Source organism: Garra rufa, chromosome 22 (assembly GCF_049309525.1).
Source record: "Garra rufa chromosome 22, GarRuf1.0, whole genome shotgun sequence".
Classification (NCBI taxonomy): Eukaryota; Metazoa; Chordata; class Actinopteri; order Cypriniformes; family Cyprinidae; genus Garra; species Garra rufa.
The window spans coordinates 10,630,549-10,653,068 of record NC_133382.1 but is presented as its reverse complement, the minus strand read 5'-3'; the positions used below and the strand labels follow the sequence as shown (position 1 = coordinate 10,653,068).

At 39.8% G+C, this 22,520-nt stretch overlaps 1 protein-coding gene across 1 annotated transcript in view; it reads right to left on the bottom strand.

Annotated features, from left to right (window-relative positions):
* The window catches only part of mpp2b (MAGUK p55 scaffold protein 2b), a 34,831-nt gene that overhangs the window by 5,283 nt on the left and 7,028 nt on the right, over nt 1-22,520 (bottom strand). Inside the window, exons 2-6 of the mRNA XM_073828851.1 lie at nt 18,649-18,749; nt 9,995-10,147; nt 9,748-9,903; nt 7,585-7,812; nt 602-737 (exon numbers count right to left, since the gene is read on the bottom strand). Of these exons, the coding sequence (XP_073684952.1) occupies nt 602-737; nt 7,585-7,812; nt 9,748-9,903; nt 9,995-10,147; nt 18,649-18,749 (774 nt within the window). The remainder of the gene's footprint in view (nt 1-601; nt 738-7,584; nt 7,813-9,747; nt 9,904-9,994; nt 10,148-18,648; nt 18,750-22,520) is intronic.

Sequence of the window (22,520 nt, the reverse complement as noted above, 5' to 3'; positions counted from 1 at the left end):
AAGCAGAAAATAGTACAAACTTTGCTAAAGTGACAAGTATTGAACAAGTATTAACTAAGACATTATTTAAAAAAACATTTTAGCTAAAGTATTTGTATAAATACTGTGTGCCTTTTACCCTGTGTGTGGGGTATAAGGCCCCCCTTGCCATCTCATACATTTATACGATTTTTAAACAAAATAAATGACTTGTATGATTTATTTTCACACAAAATCTGTTGCTCCATAAATGTTCAATACAAACGTACACTACCAGTCAAAAGTTTGAACACTTACCCATCAAAGAGAGGAAGTGTGTCCAAACCTTTGACTGGTAGTGTATATATTTTTCTGCAATCATACAGTTTGGGCACAGTGAAAAGCACATTTTTTTCTTAGGGTGGGCCTTTAGCCCCGTTGTACCCTACTATTTTAACAATGTCCTTACTACCTTTCTGGGCCTTGAACGGGGTAGTTGTGTTGCTGTCTATGTAGGGTTAGAAAGCTCTCAGATTTTATCAAAAATATCTCACAAGTTTGGAATGACATGAGGGTAATTACTGAAAGATTTTTTGTTTTTGGGTGAACTTTCTCTTCAAGGATCATTACCATATATTCACACACACCTGCCACCAGTTAGGGTCCTCCTGGTTGAAGATCTGAAGGATGTCTCCACTGCTGAATTTCAGTCCAGCTTCTTTACAGGGTATCAGGTTGTCATGAGAGGGGTCATAGTCAAAGTGACACTTCACAAAGGCCTGCAGATAGATAGACAGAAAGAGAGAGAGAGGGGGGGGGGTATATGGGTCTTTTATTGAATATGTCCATCAATCAGAGTATCATATTGTCAGCCTGTTGAAAACTTGAGTGGTGTGTGTCTAGCATAAATGGAAATGGGCATATCTATATATCTAGTGATTCCTTATACTGTCAACATAAATATACACTCACTTTTCAACTTCAGGCACTTTTATGAAGATTTTAGGTTGATTTTAATACAACCTTTTCCCTGGTACATGAAGGTTATAATAAAAAAAAATGTGGAAACACTGGGAAATCCATTATCAAAGTATTTATTAATTATTATATGAATACTATAGCATAACATTAATTATCATTAATGATTATTAATCATTTATAACAACTACTTATAAATTATGATTTTGAATTATGAACTTCAAGAAATAAAATTTTACACAAATTAAATCCCTCCTTTTTGTGCAGTCATTTATATCACAACCAACATTTTCCCAATAAAATTAAAGGGTTGTTGTTGGTTTTTTCCCAAAAAAGTTAGTGTGCTTTTTTACTTAGTAGACAAGAGTGTTAGTATCAGATTGAGACGCAAACACAACTTGTGATTTTAATAATGCATTAGTAAATGCTAATATTAACATTACCTAAGATTGTTTATTCTTATTTCATGTTAACTAATGTAGTTGTTAACTAATGTTAACTAATGAATCTTATTGTAAAGTATTACTGAAATATAAAACGTGACCCTGGACCACAAAACCAGTCATGAGGGTATTTTTTTTAATTGAGATTTATATATCATATAAATAATCTATCCATTGATGTATGGTTTGTTAGGATACATCGCGGGCACATTCACAACATCTGGGGTGTGATGAAGAGCAAGCAACCATAACTTCAGTCAATCAGGCTCAAAAGTTGGGAGTCAGTGAAAAGTCAACACTCCCGGATGAGTTTGCGCAAGCAAATGTAATCTTTTAGTTTTTAATTGGTTGCAACAAACAGAATAAGCACAAGTACATTCACAGATCAATTTTTTTGTGTGTTAAGACCTCAATGTATCCTCACAAGCCACAGGGTTTAATTTGGTTTTGTCTGTGTATGTTTTGTTGACTCTCAAAGCTGTGGGTCCCATTGATTGCCATTATATGACTGACAGACTGCAACGGTTTGAGTTAAAACTCTTTGTTTGTGTTCTACTGAAGAAACAAAGTCACCTACATCTTGGATGCCCTGGGGGTAAGCAGATAAACAACAAATTTTCATTTTTGGGTGAACTATCCAAACTTTAAGTGTATTAAGAATAGAGGTGGGCCGTTATCGGCGTTAACGTGCTGCGTTAACGTGAGACTCTTATCGGGCGATAAAAAAAATATCGCCGTTAATCTATTCTCAAAGTTGGGTTGGGAGCTGGGTCTAAACTACGTAAGCTGTGATGACCTTCACCTTGATAGTTTAGCGCGGATGTCTACCTAGCCGAATTGAGTGTATGATGATCCGTGGTCCGTACGGACCAAACCGGTTCGGCACGCATGTGATTCGCGGATTAACTGTTAAATTTAACCATCATAGAGTAAAAGTTTATAATTGGCACATGTTTTGTCTTGCCAATTTACCAATTCAAACAATTTAAAAAGGGAACACGCACGCCGACGCACACACCTGAAGAGAGAGAGCACGCGCACCGAGAGAGAGAGACAGAGAGAGACAGAGAGAGGCGCGATTCACACAGATTGATTCCTCTTTAACTTCTTTTTGAACGGAAACACACATACAAAGTCATATCTTAATACCCGTTTTGGTGTTCTGGTAAACACAGTCGGTTATGTCTTCAGTGAACCGAAACAGCTGAGAAAGAGATGCGTGCCAGTAGTCGGTACGTGCATTATGCCTTAAAGAGACAGCATCCTATAAATACCTGCAGTGAGAAGCACTAGTTATTTACAATTAATTATTAAATTTCCGCACCTGAATTCTAGGGTTATTGATTTTATTAGTAACTTTATGTTGTATTCATTTACACTTGTTATTTGTGTAATTGTTCTTGTTTCGTTACTGACTTTATTAGTTCAGCTAGTAGTGTTTGCTGTGGATTAGAAGTAGCCTACTTAAAGCATTCAGTAATTAGTAAAAACAAACTTTTTTGTTTTGTTTTGTTTGTTTTTTGCTGATCCGAAAAATGATCCGATCCGTGACTCCAAATCCATGATGTGATCCGAATCGTGAGTTTTGTGATCCGTTGCACCACTAATATCCATGCCCTTGCGCATCTGTGTATTAATCTGCAACGCGCACGTCGCGCAGCCTTTTACTCAGAAGTAGGCTACATGCAGTGTGGAAATAGTTGGTTACACAAGTTTGTATAGTTAATTGTGTTGTAAATGCAATTGTCAAGCAGTTTGTGATGCATTTTGGAAACAGGAGATGGGCCCCTGGTCTAATGCGCCACCTGGCTTAAGAAACCCATTCTCAAAGACTTACTTTTAGTCATTATTTGGTTAGCACACATATTCTGAATGCCTTCAGCAGAATTCAAATTAGCCATTTTAATCTAGATTAATCTAGATTAATTCCAAAATTAATCTAGATTAATCTAGATTAAAAAAATTAATCTATGCCCACCTCTAGTTAAGAACAACACTATCTCAAGACCAATTCATATGTATTTTACGAGGTGGATAATTCGTACAAATTCATACAACCTCACTCATACAAATTTGTAAGATTTTTGGTAAATCGTACATATTTGACAAGTTTCCTAATTCGTGTGAATTTGTTCAAATGACCTACCCCTAGGTCTAGACAAATCATACGAATTAGCCACCTTGTAAAATATGTACGAACTGTGATGAGATCGGGTTGGTTACGAAACATTCATGAAAGTGTAATCACTTTAAATACATATATGTGACCCTGGACCACAAAACCAGTCTTAAGCAACACAGGTATATTTATATCAATAGCCAAAAATACATTGTGCGGATCAAAATTGTCCATTTTTTTATGCCAAAAATTATTAGGATACAGTGCCTTGCGAAATTATTCATACCCCTTCATTTTTTTCACATTTTGTTATGTTGCTGCCTTATGTTAAACTACTTTAAATTACTTTTTTTCCCACATCAATCTACACTCCCTACTCCATAATGGCAAAGCAAAAAATAGGTTTTTAACATTTGTGCAAATTAACATTTGTGCAAATTTATTAAAAATAAAAAACTGAAAAGATCACACTTCGAGTGGAGTTAAACTGTGGCAAATTCATTTGAATGAGTATGATTTAGAAAGGCACACACCTCTCAGAAAAGGTCTAACAGCTGAAAATGCATATCAGAGCAAAAACCAAGTCCTGAGGTCAAGATAACTGCCTGTAGAGCTCAGTGACAGACTTGTGTTAAGGCAATGATCTAGGGAAGAGTTCAGAAAAAAATCTGCTGCATTGAAGGTTCACAGAAGCATTATCCATAATGGAAGACGATTGGAATACCTAGGACTCTAGAAAATGTCTGCCAGCCCCCATCCAAGCTGACAGAGCTTGAGAGGTGAAAAGGTGAGGCAAAGAATGGCAGATAATTGCCAAATGCAGATGTGCAAAGCTTGTCACATCATACCCAAAAAGACTTGAGGCTGTAAAGGTGCTTCAACTATGTACTGAGTTAAGGGTATGAATACTTATGCAATGTACTTATTTCAGTGTTTTATTTTTAATAAATTTGTAAAATTTGCAAATCTGGTTTTTGCTTTGTCATTATTATGGTGTATGGAGTGTAAATTGATGTGGGGAAAAACTAATTTAAAGCAGTTTAACATAATGCTGCGACAAAACAAAATGTGAAAAAAAATGAAGGGGTATGAATACTTTTGCAAGGCACTGTATTAAGTAAAAATCATGTTTCATTTATCAAAACATAATTTTTGATTAGTAAAAAGGCGGTTTTCTCTGTATTTAAACTTTTTTGCACCCTCAGATTTCTGATTTCCGATTTTCAAATAGTTGTATCTTAGCTAAATATTGTCCTATCCTAACAAATCATACATCAATGGAAAGTTTATTCAGCTTTCACGTGGTTTATAAATCTCAATTTCAAGTTTTGTGGTCTAGGGTCTCATATATACTTTTTTAAATTTAAAGATACGAGACAAAGATTTGAAGTACACTACAAGTATACATTCAATATAATCGAGCAAACTTCTTTTTCACAAGGAAATACTAGCCAAACAAGATGTAGGAGAAGACTTTCAGCAAACATTTCATTAAATAATTGACAAAGGGATTTTTATTTTTGACTGAATTATCCCTTCAAGAGGAATTTTAGTGTGAGAGACTAAATCCTGTTGTCATGGCAACTGTAGTCACCTGCAGTCCAGTGGAATGTTGCTATTAGGTGCTGGAGCATTAACACGCAGAAAATATGCCTGGATTACATCATTCAGAGAGTCAACAACAAGCATCCTCCACACACAACACAACACTTGCCAACAATACCATCTGCCAGCACAAACACCTACAGCAGCTCTCAAAAACATGAATATTACCATCATAGAGGTGTGAATCGCATTAGTAACGTGACACTGTGATGTCCAGTCCCATATTGGCAGCAGGCACAGGAAGCTGTTCGTTTATTTTGGGATCAAATAAAGACAGGCACAGATGGGACACTCTGAATATGGCACCATATGGGCAGTGAAACAGAACTTCACTCATTTAATTCTCATTTAATAAACAGCTAAGATGGAGATCATCAGAAATGGAGAAAGCGGGTAGGATCCGCAGTCACCAGCATGGCATTGCTGAAAATGTGAAAGGGCAGACTTGAAGAATGTCACTGTCTCATCTCAATAGGTGTTGTGGCATAGCATCAAAAACAGGAAGGGCTTTGGCATAATGCACCAAATCTCCCAGCATGCTTTGGCAGAGAGACAGCTGCCCGGGCCCGGCAGTGCAGCCCAAAGTTTGATCTCAAAGATGTCAATTTAGAGGCATTCTGAACCAAGGTTATTAGAGTATATGTTAGTTACATGTGTGCTCACATGTTTGTGACAGAATGTGAGCATTCTGATCCTGTGACATCTGGTATTAACATCCACCCGACCTTACAGCAGATAAATGACTGATAGCCTAAACAGCCAATCAAATCACTCTGACAAGTCTTGTTGCTATCCACCATTTTGCAAGCTTTAAAGCTTACTTTTTTATACTAAGACCTTTTATTTAAAGGAAACCCTAAGTATCAAGACTTGTATGACTTAATAATATGTAAATGATGATAATGCCTAAAATATGTAGTAGAAAACCCATGGAAGATATATCTCCTTCAGTGGCTGCGGTGTCATGACAAAGTCAGCATGTTTACATCCTGCCAGGATGGCATCTAGCATTTCTTGCCTCTGCCATTTGTAAGGTCTTTCAGTAGCTATGGTCTACTAAAAGCCTTAAAGGCATCAGGGCTAAAGTGGAGAGAACAAAGACGCAGGTCTTTAGGATCTTTTATTTGTTCACAGGCATCTTCCCTTTCTTTTCTCCTCTTCTTACTGCTTGTAAAGCAATTAAGGCTTACATTGGAATATCGCATAAATTTGCGAGTAAGTTCCAATTCCATCCAACAAGTCAAAGAGAACTAAAAACTGCCACTATATATCACTAATAAAGTAGGAGAAGCCACTGAATATAATAATTTTCATGTATAATAAATTACTTTCACCTCGGAGAAAGCAGACGAAGCACAGTAAATGCGGTTGTTGCTTTTAGAGGTGGATGCCTGCTGTTTGGAAATGCAGTCATGTAAAACAGTTCCTGAAGGCAATTATACATTTTATGCCTGGGCATTTCAGAATGACCATAGCAGCATTTCATTTCATTAACCCTTTTACGCACAAGTCTAAAACCACCTCAAGCGAGCGTTAAAACTTTTTTGCAAATGAAGGGATTTTTATTCAAAATATGGCGTTTCCATCACTCGTTTCTGATGCGATACTTCAAAATGCACATAAAAACAGGGTGATGAAAACATAGCCGATGTGGCATCATATCAGTAGCTGCGTTTGCATTACCCTTTAAGTTGCGCAAATTGAAATTGTGAATTGAAAAATGCCTAATTGAAACTCGTCAATTGCACAAAAACTCCCATATATCGCAAAAAAGTTTTTTCAGGCAATTCGAAAACTTTTTAATAGGCGCAATTTTTCTGTTGTTTTGCACAAATCTGTAATAGAAACACACTTAGTATTTTATTTTTCGAGTTGTGTTGAAGTAAAAATACCAACAGATAGCGCCAGTAGCTCACACAGTGAAATCATATAACGGATTTGAAATAATGCCGCAACCCATTGTCCAAAATATGTATTAAACGATGTGGATTTTTCCGCTACATATTTCAGTACATATTTTTTTTCTGAGACATAATTTTCATTATATTCGGCCATTCAAGTCTTAATACAAGGGATTCCCTTTAACACATCCATGATTTTGAGATGTTCTCTTCAATAAATTGAAAGAATTTGGTCTATTATTTCAATTATACATGATCCATCCCAATTATCAGGGGTTAGTCTCAGAACTTTGGCCAACATTCATTCTCTCAAAGTCATGAGACATTTATAGAACATTCTTTCACATCTTCTTCCATTATATTTAGTATTTTAACTAACCACCTGACAACCTCTGGTTTTTGTGTGATGAAAATCAAGCATTTTAAGTAATTTTTTCTAAATCATCTGCTGCATTAGCGAGCCAGACGACTTGTGCTGTTTGACTAATATACATAGAAAAGCAGTTGTGTAACTGCTGTCATAAAGCTAATCAATAAAGGGAATACATTTCGGCCAAAAATACATGAGAAAGTTGCCCACCTGTCTTGGTGTGTGTGGTTCTTGGTAACTGGGGAGGATTTTGAGGACCACGCTGCCACTGGACTCTTTCAGCATGTTCTGAAGAACCTTCGGGTCACTCCCCACCTCTTTTCCATTCACCTCTTTGATAATGTCACCCACATGCAGCAGGCCCTGCTGATCAATCATGCCCCCATGCAGGATCCGAGCAATCACCAGCTCTCCACCCTCCACCCGAAACGTCACACCCTGGCAGAGTGAACAGAATGTGATTTTAACAAAAGTGACACGATCAGATTTGAAAATCAGTTTTTGTTGAGTGCTTTATAAATAACAATATCAGATTTATTAGGCAAATTCATATTCATCATTTACTAGCATATAAAAAACTACAGTTAAAACAATTATAGTTAAAGGAGTAGTTCACTTTCAGAACAAAAATTTACAGATAATGTGCTCACCCCCTTGTCATCCAAGATGGTCATGTCTTTCTTTCTTCAGTCATAAAGAAATTATGTGTTTTGAGGAAAACATTTCAGGATTTCTCTCCATACAATGGACTTCTACGGTGCCCCGAGTTTGAACTTCCCAAATGCAGCTTAAATGCAGCTTCAACGAGCTCTAAATGATTCCAGCCAAGGAAGAAGGGTCTTATCTAGCGAAACGATTGGTTATTTTCTAAAAACATTTACAGTTTATATACTTTTTAATCTCTACACAGAGTACACACAAAGCTAGACAAGACAAGCATTTGAGGTTAAAAAGTATAGAAATTGTATTTTTTTTTTTTTTTTTTTTTTTTAGAAAATAACCAATCGTTTTGCTAGATAAGATCCTTTTTTCCTTGGCTGCAATGGAGAGCCCTTTGAAACTACATTTTGGAAGGTCAAACTCAGGGGCACCATAGAAGTCCATTATATGGAGAGAAATCCTAAAATGTTTTCCTCAAAAAACAAAATTTCCTTACGACTGACAAAAGAAAGACATGAACATCTTGGATGACAAGGGGGTGAGTACATTATCTGTAAATTTTTGTTCTGAAAGTGAACTACTCCTTTCATTTTAATCTAATTATAAACAATACTATAAGGAATTTCACACTCCCACAATACTAAACAATACTCCCATGGAACCTTTTCCCAGACTGTGATGATGCATTTACGCAATAATTTACTCTGTAAATCTAGCAACTTTTATTAAATACAGTATTTTAATTTTAAAAAATATGTACTGTACATTTATAACACTATACCTTGAGTTACAGTGATGGCCAAAATGATTAGAACACTAGTATTTTCACCAGCTAAAAATTGTTTCAAGTCAATTATTTCTATTTTTGCTGTATTGTGTCAGTAGGAAATATCAGTTTACATTTCCAAATATTAATTTTGCCATTAATTGTAACAATCCAGTGAGGTTTTTGTTTGCATAAGGAGTCTGACAACAGCCAGTGCTCCACACAGAGATCTGATCTCATCATCCAGTCTGTCTGGAATGACATGATGAAACAGAACAAACTGAGACAGACTAAAACCAGAAGAACTATGGCAACGTCTCCAAGATGCTTCAAGAAATTTACCTGCAAAGCTACAGTACTGTGTAAAATGAGGATGCTGTCAAAAATAATGTCATAAATAGATTTTCTTCATCAATTAACTTTTATTACTGAACCAAAATAAATCAACATTTGGCATCACCATCCTTTGCTTTTGCCCTGGTGCACTTGCACATAGTTTTTCAAGTAGCTTTGCAGGTAGTTTTTTTTCGAAGCATCTTGGAGACGTTGCCATAGTTCTTCTGGATAGTCTGTCTCAGTTTGTTGTGTTTCTTCAAGTCATTCCAAACAGACTGGATGAAGATGAGATTAGATCTTTGTGTGGAGCACTAGCTGTTGTCAGACTCCTTATGCAAACAAAAATCTCACTGGATTGTTACAATTAATGGCAAAATGAATGTTTGGAAATGTAAACTGACTTTTCCTACTGACACACGGCAGCAAAAGATAGAAATTAAGATAGATTTTAAACCAATTTTAGCTGATAAAAATTCTAGTGTTCTAATCATTTTGGCCACCACTGTATTTTGCCCTGTCATTAAATGTCAACATTGCTACGAGAAAATTACAGATTCCACAAACGTATAGAATGGCAAACAGTAATGTTACTGCAGCTTGTCAGGTCTCACCAAGTGCTCTCCAGACACTTTGCGGATGCCCACCATCCTGACAGCATCAGGAGGCACAGGCTGGTTGTTGAGAGCAGGGTCCATAAACGCACAGGGGCTGGGAGGAGGCGTCTCATAGGTTTTGGAAGCTACAGAGTCGTGTGTTTCAAGTAAAGACTGTAGAGAATAAAACAGGTATTGAGGAAAATCGAAATGAAACAATTCCGGATATTTGTGTTATTTCTTTGCTCAATGTTTCTGTATGTACCTGAAAGTGTGGCTCTTTGAGAATGCAAACAAGCTCATTTGCCGCCTGACTGTGAGCTGTGAGGGTGGTGAGGTCTCTCAGGATGTCCTGCACTAACTCCACATTATTGTCCCTCACTGCCTCCAGCTTCGGCTCTTCGTAATGCTCACGAGACTGCACACAAAAAAGATTAATAAAATGTGTTTCAAACTGGATTTTCACACCACAGGACCTGTCAAAGTGTAATTTAAATAGACTGACCAATTTCAAACGTGAGTGATTTTTGCCATTGTGGTCAAGCTTTTTACAATATATCAGTCATCATAGAAAATGCTGATGTTTTCTGTTGAAGTGACAACTGTTTTTAAAGCAGTTTAGCTTTAAGTAACAAGCTGTTTTGTAATGTGCAGCGTGACCAAACACTGAGCTGAGGGAATAATCAAATGACTTCACCTAAACAGCCTCCTCTCTTATTTAATGTATTGCAAAGTCTGATTAATTCTAGTGACTCATTTCATTTGGAGAGTTCATGTAAATGAACAGATATAAAAACAGTTCTCTAATTTGAGTCCCTGTTCTATGTTTTCAACTCAGTTATGTAAAATGAGATGTTTTGTATTTAGTTTATACACTGCTGTTTAAAAGTGTGGGATCAGTAAGTTTTCCACCAAAATAACACCTTGAAGGCTTCACTTTTGCAAGTGAAGTATTGCAAAGTTATTACTGTGAAGTGATTATAAAATATTAATTTACAGTACAGTTGTATTACAATAATATATTTCTGTCTTAGAAATATTAATAAAGTTACAGAAATCTTTACTAATAATATGTTGTCAGTTATACCAGGTAGTAGAGTAGATATGAGAAGGCTGGAACCGGAGTAGAATCAAACACTGATATTTATTGTAAAGTAAACCAAAAAAAAAAAAAAAAAAAAAAAAAGGAACATGGAGCGAAACTGACAGAAGTAACCCCCAATTTCCACCAGATGCGTAACGGCTGCGTTACGGCTCCGGCACGGCGTCGGAGTCAATAGGTTTCCATTAAAGTCAAAGAGTGTATTTCCACTGAATGCGGTACAGCTGCGTTCCGACTCCGGCGATCCGCAGCCCTCCGGAGCAGATACGCAGAGCTTCTATTTTTGCCGGATGCCGGAGCGCTCCGCAGCACTACAGGGCAGAGTACGCAGGACAGGAAGTCGAGTGACGAAACAGAACAGCCAGAAACAAAATAAAAGATCCGTTTAATTTTCAAAATAAAATACACCGCGCTCATATTTCCCTACACTACACCTTGAAAACGTCAAAGGTTTGGTAGTTCTGTTTATAGAAACTACATATCGTGCGATCACACCAGAATTCGCGAGATTACATGGGGCCTCGTGACGTCAGCTGTCAGTCATGACCGCAGCAGTTCCGCAACAAATCTGGACCTGGTGGGTATTGACGGACGACGAAACACGGAGCTGTCACGCAGCGGAGCCGTTCCGCAGCCGTTACGCATCTGGTGGAAATTGGGGGTAACAATACAGCGACGGACAAAAGGGAGTGAGCAAACACAGACTTAAATACTCAGAAACGGGGGCGTGGTAACAAACAGGATAACGAGATGACGACGGGGAAATACAAATATGGGCAAGACTGAACCAACTAATACAAAACCAAAAGGGGGGAACACAGGACTAAACCATTATTATAAGGAAACATAGGGGGGAAAACACTAGGAAAACAGAACAGGACAAAATACTGACATTACACCCACCTCCCCAAAAGGCGCGCCTCGCGCCGTCTAACATCCATAGGGGAGGGAGGGTGGGCGCCCTGGAGACCGCTAGACAGGGATACAGGGAACACAGGATACAGGGGCGGTCTCCAGGGCAGACTGTCCAAGAGGCCATGGCGGGTCAGGGGGATCTGGAAGCCATGGCCGCGTAAACAGTCCGGGAGGCCATGGCGGATCTGGGGGCTCAGGAAGCCATGGCCGGGTAAACTGTCCAGGAGGCCATGGCTGATCAGGGGAGTAGCCCCCCTCCCAAAATTTTCTTGGGGGAACCTAAGGCATAGTCCACCCAGGAGAGCACGGAAGGGCGTGCTGGAGAAAGCGCCGGCTCTGGAGGGGGTGCTGGAGGCGACACCGGCTCTGGAGGGCGCGCAGGAGAGAGCTCCGGCTCTGGAGGGCGCGCAGGAGAGAGCTCCGGCTCTGGAGGGTGAGCTGACTCTGGAAGGCGAGCAGGAGGGCGCGCTGGAGGAGGCGTCGGCTCTGGACGGCGCTCTTGAGGAGCGGGCTCTGGACGACGCTCTAGAGGAGCAGGCTCTGGACGGCACTCAGGGCGAGCGGGCTCTGGAGGGCTGGACGACCCCAGCGGACACTAGGGGGGAAAACACTAGGAAAACAGAACAGGACAAAATACTGACATTACACCCACCTCCCCAAAAGGCGCGCCTCGCGCCGTCTAACATCCATAGGGGAGGGAGGGTGGGCGCCCTGGAGACCGCTAGACAGGGATACAGGGAACACAGGATACAGGGGCGGTCTCCAGGGCAGACTGTCCAAGAGGCCATGGCGGGTCAGGGGGATCTGGAAGCCATGGCCGCGTAAACAGTCCGGGAGGCCATGGCGGATCTGGGGGCTCAGGAAGCCATGGCCGGGTAAACTGTCCAGGAGGCCATGGCTGATCAGGGGAGTAGCCCCCCTCCCAAAATTTTCTTGGGGGAACCTAAGGCATAGTCCACCCAGGAGAGCACGGAAGGGCGTGCTGGAGAAAGCGCCGGCTCTGGAGGGGGTGCTGGAGGCGACACCGGCTCTGGAGGGCGCGCAGGAGAGAGCTCCGGCTCTGGAGGGCGCGCAGGAGAGAGCTCCGGCTCTGGAGGGTGAGCTGACTCTGGAAGGCGAGCAGGAGGGCGCGCTGGAGGAGGCGTCGGCTCTGGACGGCGCTCTTGAGGAGCGGGCTCTGGACGACGCTCTAGAGGAGCAGGCTCTGGACGGCACTCAGGGCGAGCGGGCTCTGGAGGGCTGGACGACCCCAGCGGACACTCTGGAGGGCTGGGCGTCACCAGCAGAGACTTAGGGAGGCTGGGCGGAACCAGCGGAGACTCTGACTTGGCAGTAACCATCTTGGCCGGGAACTCAGGAACGGCGGCCATCTTGGCCAGGGATTCAGGCTTGACGGCCATCTTGGCCGGGAACTCAGGAACGGCGGCCATCTTGGCCGGGAACTCAGGAACGGAGGCCATCTTGGCCAGGGATTCAGGCTTGGCGACCATCTTGGCCGGGAACTCAGGAACGGCGGCGATCTTGACCGGGAACTCAGGCTTGGCGGCCATCTTGGCCGGGAACTCAGGAACGGCGGCCATCTTGGCCGGGAACTCAGGAACGGAGGCCATCTTGGCCAGGGATTCAGGCTTGGCGGCCATCTTGGCCGGGAACTCAGGAACGGCGGCCATCTTGGCAGGGAACTCAGGAAAGGCAGCCATCTTGGCCAGGAACTCAGGAACGGCGGCCATCTTGCGTGCAGACTCTGGCGTGGCAGCCATCTTACTTGCAGACTCTGGCATGGCAGCCATCTTGAGAGCAGATACTAACATGGCAGCCAACTTGCTTGCAGACTCTGGCATGGCAGCCATCTTGCTTACAGACTCTGGCATGGCAGCCATCTTGCTTACAGACTCTGGCATGGCAGCCATCTTGCTTACAGACTCTGGCATGGCAGACATCTTACTTGCAGACTCTGGCGTGGCAACCATCTTGAGAGCAGATACTAACATGGCAGCCAACTTGCTTGCAGACTCTGGCATGGCAGCCATCTTGCTTACAGACTCTGGCATGGCGGCCATCTTACAGACTCTGGTGTGGCGGCCATCTTGTGAGCTGACGCTGACGTGGTTGCTGACAGGCTTGATCGCGGAGAGGAAGCCTGAGGTACTGGGCTGAGGGCGGCGGCCGGCGGATTAGAGCGCGGGGATGAGGCCGGCCGCATCGTGCTGAGGACAGTGGCGGAGCTTTGGAGGATGACTGGGGATTTGGGACTGGGCTGGCTGCTCGAGCCGTTGACACGGTATGTGGAGTTTCTTGGCTTAGGACAGGCTGGCGCGTTGCGCTGTGTCTGGGAGGGGGCTGAAAGATGAGACCTAATCGGACTCTGAATTTCTTCATTTCAAAATCAGATCCATTTAAATAGAGAATAAGATTGATAAACACGATCAAGGGGAAGCTACAAGCAGGAAGATCGCAGCATATCGTCTCATCATCCAGCCCCAAAACAAACACAGCGCAGAGAGAAGCTTCATGCCAGCCTACCTGGTGGGAGAGCTCAATGAATTCCTCCACATACCGCTCCAACTCACGACCGCCTTGCCGCAGTCCCCTCAGAGCTGCCTCAGCCCGACTCATCTTTTGTTGTTGGGTCCGTCGATCTGTCACAGTTATACCAGGTAGTAGAGTAGATATGAGAAGGCTGGAACCGGAGTAGAATCAAACACTGATATTTATTGTAAAGGAAACCAAAAAAAAAACAAAGAACATGGAGCGAAACTGACAGAAGTAACAATACATCGACGGACAAAAGGGAGTGAGCAAACACAGACTTAAATACTCAGAAACGGGGCGTGGTAACAAACAGGATAACGAGATGACGAGGGGGAAATACAAACATGGGCAAGACTGAACCAACTAATACAAAAGCAAAAGGGGGGAACACAGGACTAAACCATTATCATAAGGAAACATAGGGGGAAAAACACTAGGAAAACAGAACAGGACAGGACAAAATACTGACATATGTCTATAATATGTACTATTACTTTATCACTTTAGCACATCCTTGCTGAATAAAAGTATTACTTTCTTTCAAACAAAGAAAGAAGGAATAAAAAACTTATTCCAAACTCTAAATGGTAGTGTATATTGTTACAAAAGATTTATATTTCAAATGAATACTATTCTTTTTAATGTTTTATTCATCAAAGAATCATAAAAAAGGTATCACAGGTTCCAAAAAAACTTTCCAACATTGAGAATGAATCAACACCTTAGAATGATATCTGAAGGATCATGTGACACTGAAGGCTAGAGTAATGATGCTGAAAATTCAGCTTTGCATCACAAGAATAAATTATATTTCAAAGTATATTAAAACAGAAAACCACTATTTTAAATTGCAATAATATTTCTCAATATTACAGTTTTTTCCCTTGTGTTTTTAATCAAATAAACGCAGCCTTTGATGAGCAGAAAAGACTTCTTTGAAAACTGCAAGGAAGCCTTTTGAGTTTCTGTGATAAATGCTTTTTACAAATCTGTGTGAAATTCTGTAATAATCTGTCCACAAAAATATTGAAAATTCTGCAAATGTGATAAACTAATAAAAACACTGAAACACGCAGTGCAACGAGTGAATCAATACTGACGAAAACGAAAATTAAAACCATTTGAAATTCAGATGTGATGTGTGTTGAAAAATTTATATTTTTGACACCACTGTATCTAACTATTTTTCAAATGTTTAGCTTGACAGTAGTCTTTAAATTATTAAATAGCTTACCTACACTATCATCATCAAAACATCAGCAATATTGTACATCACCATTTAATATATATGTGGAATGCAAAAATCTGTGACGAGCTTCACAATTGACCTTGAGGAAAAATCCTCCTCCACCACAAATCCAAGCAACTTTACTTGGTTATTAATATGTTACAAGTCTACAACACGCTAAACCCAACCTGTGGCTAGAAAGCACAGTAAAGGTGTTGGGAGAAATGCCTGTACATTTATAGAGCGTTCATTTTTTGTCTATCATCAACTAAAACTATTTTAATCAAATTAAGGAAGGGGTCTTTTCACAAACTATGATGACTTGTTTTCCATAATTGTGACCCTGAACCACAAAACCAATCATAAGGGTCAATTTTTTGAAATTGAGATTTATACATCGCCTGAAAGTAGGGCTGGACAATATATCGAACGATTTACGTCTCTGTGTATTAATTGCCGCTCCAGCGGAACCTGAGCGGAACGCACGTGATGGAGATTTACTACTAATCAAAGTACCGGTTTCATTGACTAAACGTGCCTCACAATATCGTTCGATATATTGTCCAGCCCTACCTGAAAGCTGAATAAATAAGCTTTTCATTGATGTATTCATTTGTTAGGATAGGACAGAATTTGGCCGAGATGCAATTATTTTAAAATCTGGAATCTGAGGGTGCAAAAAAATCTAAATATTAAGAAAATCACAAATATAAATTTGTTCATATGTTCTTAGCGATGCATTTTACTAATCAAAAATTAAGTTTTGATATATATTTACAGTAGGAATAAGGGTGTGTGATATATATCTTCTGCGGTAATAACGTAATTGTTGTTTTAACTATGTGTGATTTTTTCACTACATTATCAGTCTATTAAAATGCACAAAGAATGATCACATAATTCAAGATATGGGGGCAGAAAATGTATGTATTTATATCATTTTATATAGTTAATATCACACGATTTCCTTCAAAAATCTGCATGACCACAAATGTGATATTGATTTTATATTAATATTAAAAGACTTATGTTTTAGACAGCATATTTCCTGTTTTTGCTCAGTTTCGCCAACAAAAATCATCATAGGAAATTTACAAAATATCTTCATAGAACATGATCTTTACCTAATATCCTAATGATTTTTGGCATAAAAGAAAACTCAATAATTTTGACCCATACATTTCATTGTTGGCTATTGCTATAAATATACACTATATTGCCAAAAGTATTCGCTCACCTGCCTTGACTCGCATATGAATTTGACATCCCATTCCTAATCCATAGGGTTCAATATGACGTCGGTCCACCCTTTGCAGCTATAACAGCTTCAACTCTTTTGGGAAGGCTGTCCACAAGGTTTAGGAGTGTTTTTTCACTGGAACTAAAGGGCCAAGCCCAGCTCCTGAAGAACAACCCCACACCATAATCCCCCCTCCACCAAACTTTACACTTGGCACAATGCAGTCAGACAAGTACCGTTCTCCTGGCAACCGCCAAACCCAGACTCGTCCATCAGATTGCCAGATGGAGAAGCGCGATTCGTCACTCCAGAGAAAGCATCTCCACTGGTGTAGAGTCCAGTGGCGGCGTGCTTTACACCACTGCATCTGACGCTTTGTATTGCACTTGGTGATGTATAGCTTGGATGCAGCTGCTCGGCCATGGAAACCCATTCCATGAAGATCTCTGCGTACTGTTCTTGAGCTAATCTGAAGGCTACATGAAGTTTGGAGGTCTGTAGCGATTGACTCTGCAGAAAGTTGGCGACCTTTTCGCACTATGCGCCTCAGCATCCGCTGACCCCGCTCCATCAGTTTACGTGGCCTTCCACTTTGTGGCTGAGTTGCTGTCGTTCCCAAGTGCTTCCAGGTTCTTATAATACAGCTGACAGGTGACTGTGGAATATTTAGGAGTGAGGAAATTTCATGACTGGACTTGCTGCCCAGGTGGCATCCGATCATAGTTCCACGCTGGAATTCACTGAGCTCCTGAGAGCGACCCATTCTTTCACAAATGTTTGTAAAAACAGTCTGCATGCCTAGCTGCTTGATTTTATACACCTGTGGCCATGGAAGTGATTGGAACACCTGATTCCGATTATTTGGATGGGTGAGCAAATACTTTAGGCCAGTGGTTCTCAATCCTGGTCCTGGGGGACCCCTGCTCTGCACATTTTGCATGTCTCCCTTATTTAACACACCTGACTGAGATCATTAGCTGATTAGTTCAGTTCATGGATCTCTCTCCTCATGAGCTGATGATCTCAATCAGGTGTTAAATAAGGGAAACATGCAAAATGTGCAGAGCAGGGGTCCCCCAGGACCAGGATTGAGAACCACTGCTTTAGGCAATATAGTGTACTTGTGCTACTTACAACTGGTTTTGTGGTCCAGGGTCACAATTATCAACATTGTAAGTCTGCCGTTCATTTACAAAAAGAAAACTAGCTAATGCTGTTGTGTGAGTGTTCATAATACAATTCTAATGTTTTTTCTCTCTTTTGACCACCATAATCAATCTCTTTATTTATTATATTGATTAATCTCTTTATATCTCAATTTTGCTCTTTCTGAAAGTCATAGAAATGTTGTGGATTTTTTTCCCTTTTCTGTTGGAGCAGATAGGGAAACATAATTCACCACTATAGAATTTAACCCACCTGTGAGTTCTAAGATCCCTGAAAATATTTAAAGGGTCCACAGGTTTTAATTTTCATAAATGGATTAAATATGACAACTATCGCAAAGAGGGTCCTGCTGACAGACTCGAAATTAAAGAAGCCTCATGTGGACACATGGACTTTGTCACGCCCCGTTGGACTGTCTGTGTTGGTTTTGCCCATTGTCACACCTCTTTGGACTATTCATGTTGGTTTCTCCCTCTTATGCCCATATTTGGTTGTTCCTGTCTTTATTAATTATCACCCACACCTGTCAATGTCTGATTAGCCTGTCAAGTTGGTTTGTGTTCAGTGTTTCTTGGTTCAATCACAAGGTTACTTTGATGTGTGTTCAACTGCCTACCTGTCTGGATTTACCAGTTTGGATTTATTAAAAGACCTGTCGTTGCATTCTCGTCTTTGTGTGCTTCAGTTATACACACATCTGTGACAGACTTCAAGTTAAGAAAGTAGCTGACTCACCACTGGACTCTCCATGATTCCTTTCAGAAAGATGAGATCCAGGTCATTGGCTGTGGTGGAGCTGGTGCTGTCACTCAAGGTGTCCAGAAGACTCTGCATCGCTGAGGATGAGAAGACAAAAGAGTTCACAGGTTAGAAAGAAGACATTTCTCCATCCTTTCATAGAGAAACATTCCACTCAAATGAGAGTACATTAAAAATTAATCCATCTCTATTCATTTTTTTTCATTAGTTTATTAGACAGTCTATGCCAGTCTATGCATGGTTCAAGCTGATGGAGGCTCATACATAAAACTTGATTAAGCTTTGAAACATAGACTCAACCAGTTTAAGAGAGTGCACTCAAATGACAAGCACTTCTGGAGACAAGAAACTGGCAACTGAAAAATGCATGAATAAAACATGATATTGAGATAATTCAGACTCCACCATACACTGTTCAAATGACAGAACTGTTAATGGGGAATAAATGTATTGTTTTCAACATCTGCCCACTGATCAAAGACAAAGTTTTTCCTCTTCAATGAAAAACAAGCAAATCATTTTTTAAAAGAAACCTCATTAAAATCTTCTAACATCATGTTTCATGGCAGATAAGAGAGACAGCAGATGATTTATAGCCTTCCATGAATCATTTTGCTAAAATAATGTTTCTGGATTGCTTGAATAGTCCTCATTATTTATCCGTTGAAGTCCTTGTTTGTACATGTTTAAGATCACTAGAAAAAAAAAAAAGATAAAAGAAATATTGATTTTTTTGCTCGGGAAGCACTTAAATAAACATGAGATAAGATCAGAGCAGTGGAGAACCATCAAAACTGAATCTCCTCAAAGAGAGTTTCATGAAAGGAAGTTTTTAAAAAAGATCCATGGGACCCTTGCAGCTCCTATGTAATTCTCTTAAGTTCCCCCTGCAGCAATCTGTATCGCTCACACAGAACATGTTTCCCTTGTGTTCCCAACTCTAATTCCTTTGTTCAGTTTTGTTCAGTTCAGTGTTCAGACATATTGTATAGTCTACTTCAAACCAAACAGGTTTTAAAAAATTAAGGTTAAATTTTGAATAAAAAAAATTGGAAACTATTTGTTAGCTTTTTTGGAACATAAAATGGGGTATTATCTAAATGTAAAAGATGTCAAGTTCAGTAAAGATTTATCTTGGTTTATTTTACTTACAATTGAAGTCAAAAGTTTACATACACCTTGCAGTATCTGCAAAATTTATTTTTTTTCACCAAAATAGAAGGGATCATACAAAATGCATGTTGTTTTTTTATTTAGTACTGACCTGATTAGATTTCACATAAAATGCATTCACATATAGTCCACAAGAGAAGATAATACTTAAAATTCATAAAAATGACCCTGTCCAAAAGTATACATACGCTTGATTCTTAATACTGTGTTGTTACCTGAATGATCCATGTTTTTTTTAGTGATAGTTGTTCATGAGTCCCTTGTTTGTCCTAAACAGTTAAACTGCCCACTGTTCTTCAGAATAATCTTTCAGGTCCCTCAAATTCTTTGGTTTTTTAGCATTTTTGAGTATTTGAACCCTTACTAAGAGGGACTCATATGCAACTATTACAGAAGGTGCAAGCCCTCACTCATGTTTAAGTTAAGTTAAATGTACCATCCTCTTCAAATTCCAAAGGTTTCCAAACCCCCTCTTTGGGTAAAAGTATATGCTAAATGCATAAATGTCAAAAAAAAAAACACCAACATCATATATATGGAATTATGCAACTGTATTGTAATACATTTTTATTAAAACATTTATTCCCAATCCTAGTATTGGGCACATTTCGGATGTCTGGATATGTCTAACACACCTATTTCAACTCATCTCATCAGTAAAGTGCTCACAGACTGAATTGAGAATGTCAAATAGGGGACACATACGCAGCAGTATTGGAGATGCTCCAGGGTCAGAATATTAAAATGTATGCGTAGGTGTCTCTTTAATCACATGAATACATTTCAGCATTAGAAGACACAAACATTGCCATTTTTCATTTCATGGAATTAATCAGATCCATAAATCCTTTATGAGGTTTGCAGTGAGAGCTGAAAGGTGAAATAAAGTTCTCTCTGGACTCAAAGCACAAAGCAGTGAATTAACCTCTCCATATGATCAAGGTCAACCACTTTCCCAAGACTGTTGCTAAGCAGTGACAGTGAATGTGAGGTAAACTGCCTATGTGTGTGTGTATGTATTCTCATAGGGATAAGTCACATACAAGATAATAAACCTCTTCCTTGCTCCTGGATCTCCTTCTATGATGGAAAACAAAACAAAGGTTGGCCATTTAAAGAATAACATCTGGTATTTTCTGTGGCTCTGTTCCAAAACTAGAAAGCAGCCTATCTAGACAGCATATAAGTGTGTACCTGATGTAAAAAAAAAAAAAGCTCAGTGATGCCCCAGAAGCAAAAACACAATGCATTAAAGGGCTCATCAGATGCAAAACTAACTTTTACATGTTTGAACATTAATGTGTGTTGGCAGTTTGTGTACACAACCACCCTACAATGATAAAAATCCACCCAGTGGTATTTTTTAATCATTAAAAATAATATCCCCTTTTTAAAATCAGGTCATTCTCAGCTTCTTGTTGGTGTGACAACACACTGACAGAGGTGCTCCCACGATAGTTGATTGACATGAGTGCCTTACCTTAGACCCGCCCTCACCGAGCTGAAACAGCCCGACTCCGATCGCCATTGTGTGACTCAGGTGCAGAGGAAGACAAGAATGTCTCAAATTGAGCGACTGAGGTGTTCTGTTGTTGGATGTAATAATGAACAAGCAATAGTCATTTACTCCCGACATCTGAGCCGCTGAAGACGCAGAGGATAACATTAATTTCATTTTTAAAAGGAAAGCGCCGATCTCGATCTACATATGCATCTATGTTCGTGCAATTCATTCCTGATGCAGCTTCACCCACCACAGAAGTGAGTATAAGGGTTTTTTATGCATCTTTGCAAAGGCCTTTCTTAATAACGTGCTTGTTGGCAAGTTTCACTGCTAAATGCGGCTAAACGCTGCTAATCATTACGGCTCATAATCCCACAGCAGAAAGGGTGGGGCGAATAGACCTCATTTGCATTTAAAGGACCATGCAATAAAATGAGTTGATGTTTTGCAGGGCTGATTTTGACAAGGTAAAATGTTTTTTTTTACACTACTATTGAGAATTTGTACCCAAAGTATATTATGGGGTGGGGTGGGGGGGGGGCTATAGAAGCTATAGAAGATACTTACATATTTCCCAGAAGACAAAATATGTTACATTTACCCTGATCTTCAAATTCAAAAGGTTTTCACCCCCAGCATTTAATGCATCATGTTTCCTTCTGAAGCATCAGTGAGAGTTTGAACCTTCTGCAATAGTTGCATGAGTCCTTTAGTTGTCCTCAGTGTGAAAAGAGGGATCTTAAAATCATACAGTCATTGTTGGAAAGGGTTCAAATACACAAAAATGCTGAAAACCCAAATAATTTGTGGCACCTGAAAGATTTCTATGAAGAACAGCAGGCAGTTTAACTGTTCAGGACAAACAAGGGACTAAACATCTATCACTAAACAAAAAACAGCTGTGGATCATTCAGGTAACATGTAAGCTTATGAACAGGTTTTTTTTTTTTTAGAAATTCAACTATTATATTCTCTTGTGGACTATATGTAAACATATAGTGTGAAACATCTTATTCAGGTCAATAAGTAAATAAAAAATAACGTGCATTTTGTATGATCCCTCTTATTTTGGTAAAATAATTAACATTTTGCAGATTCTGCAAGACTTCAACTGTATATATTAGATTATAACACTTAAGATCTACTAATTCTACTTAATATAAATTGCAAT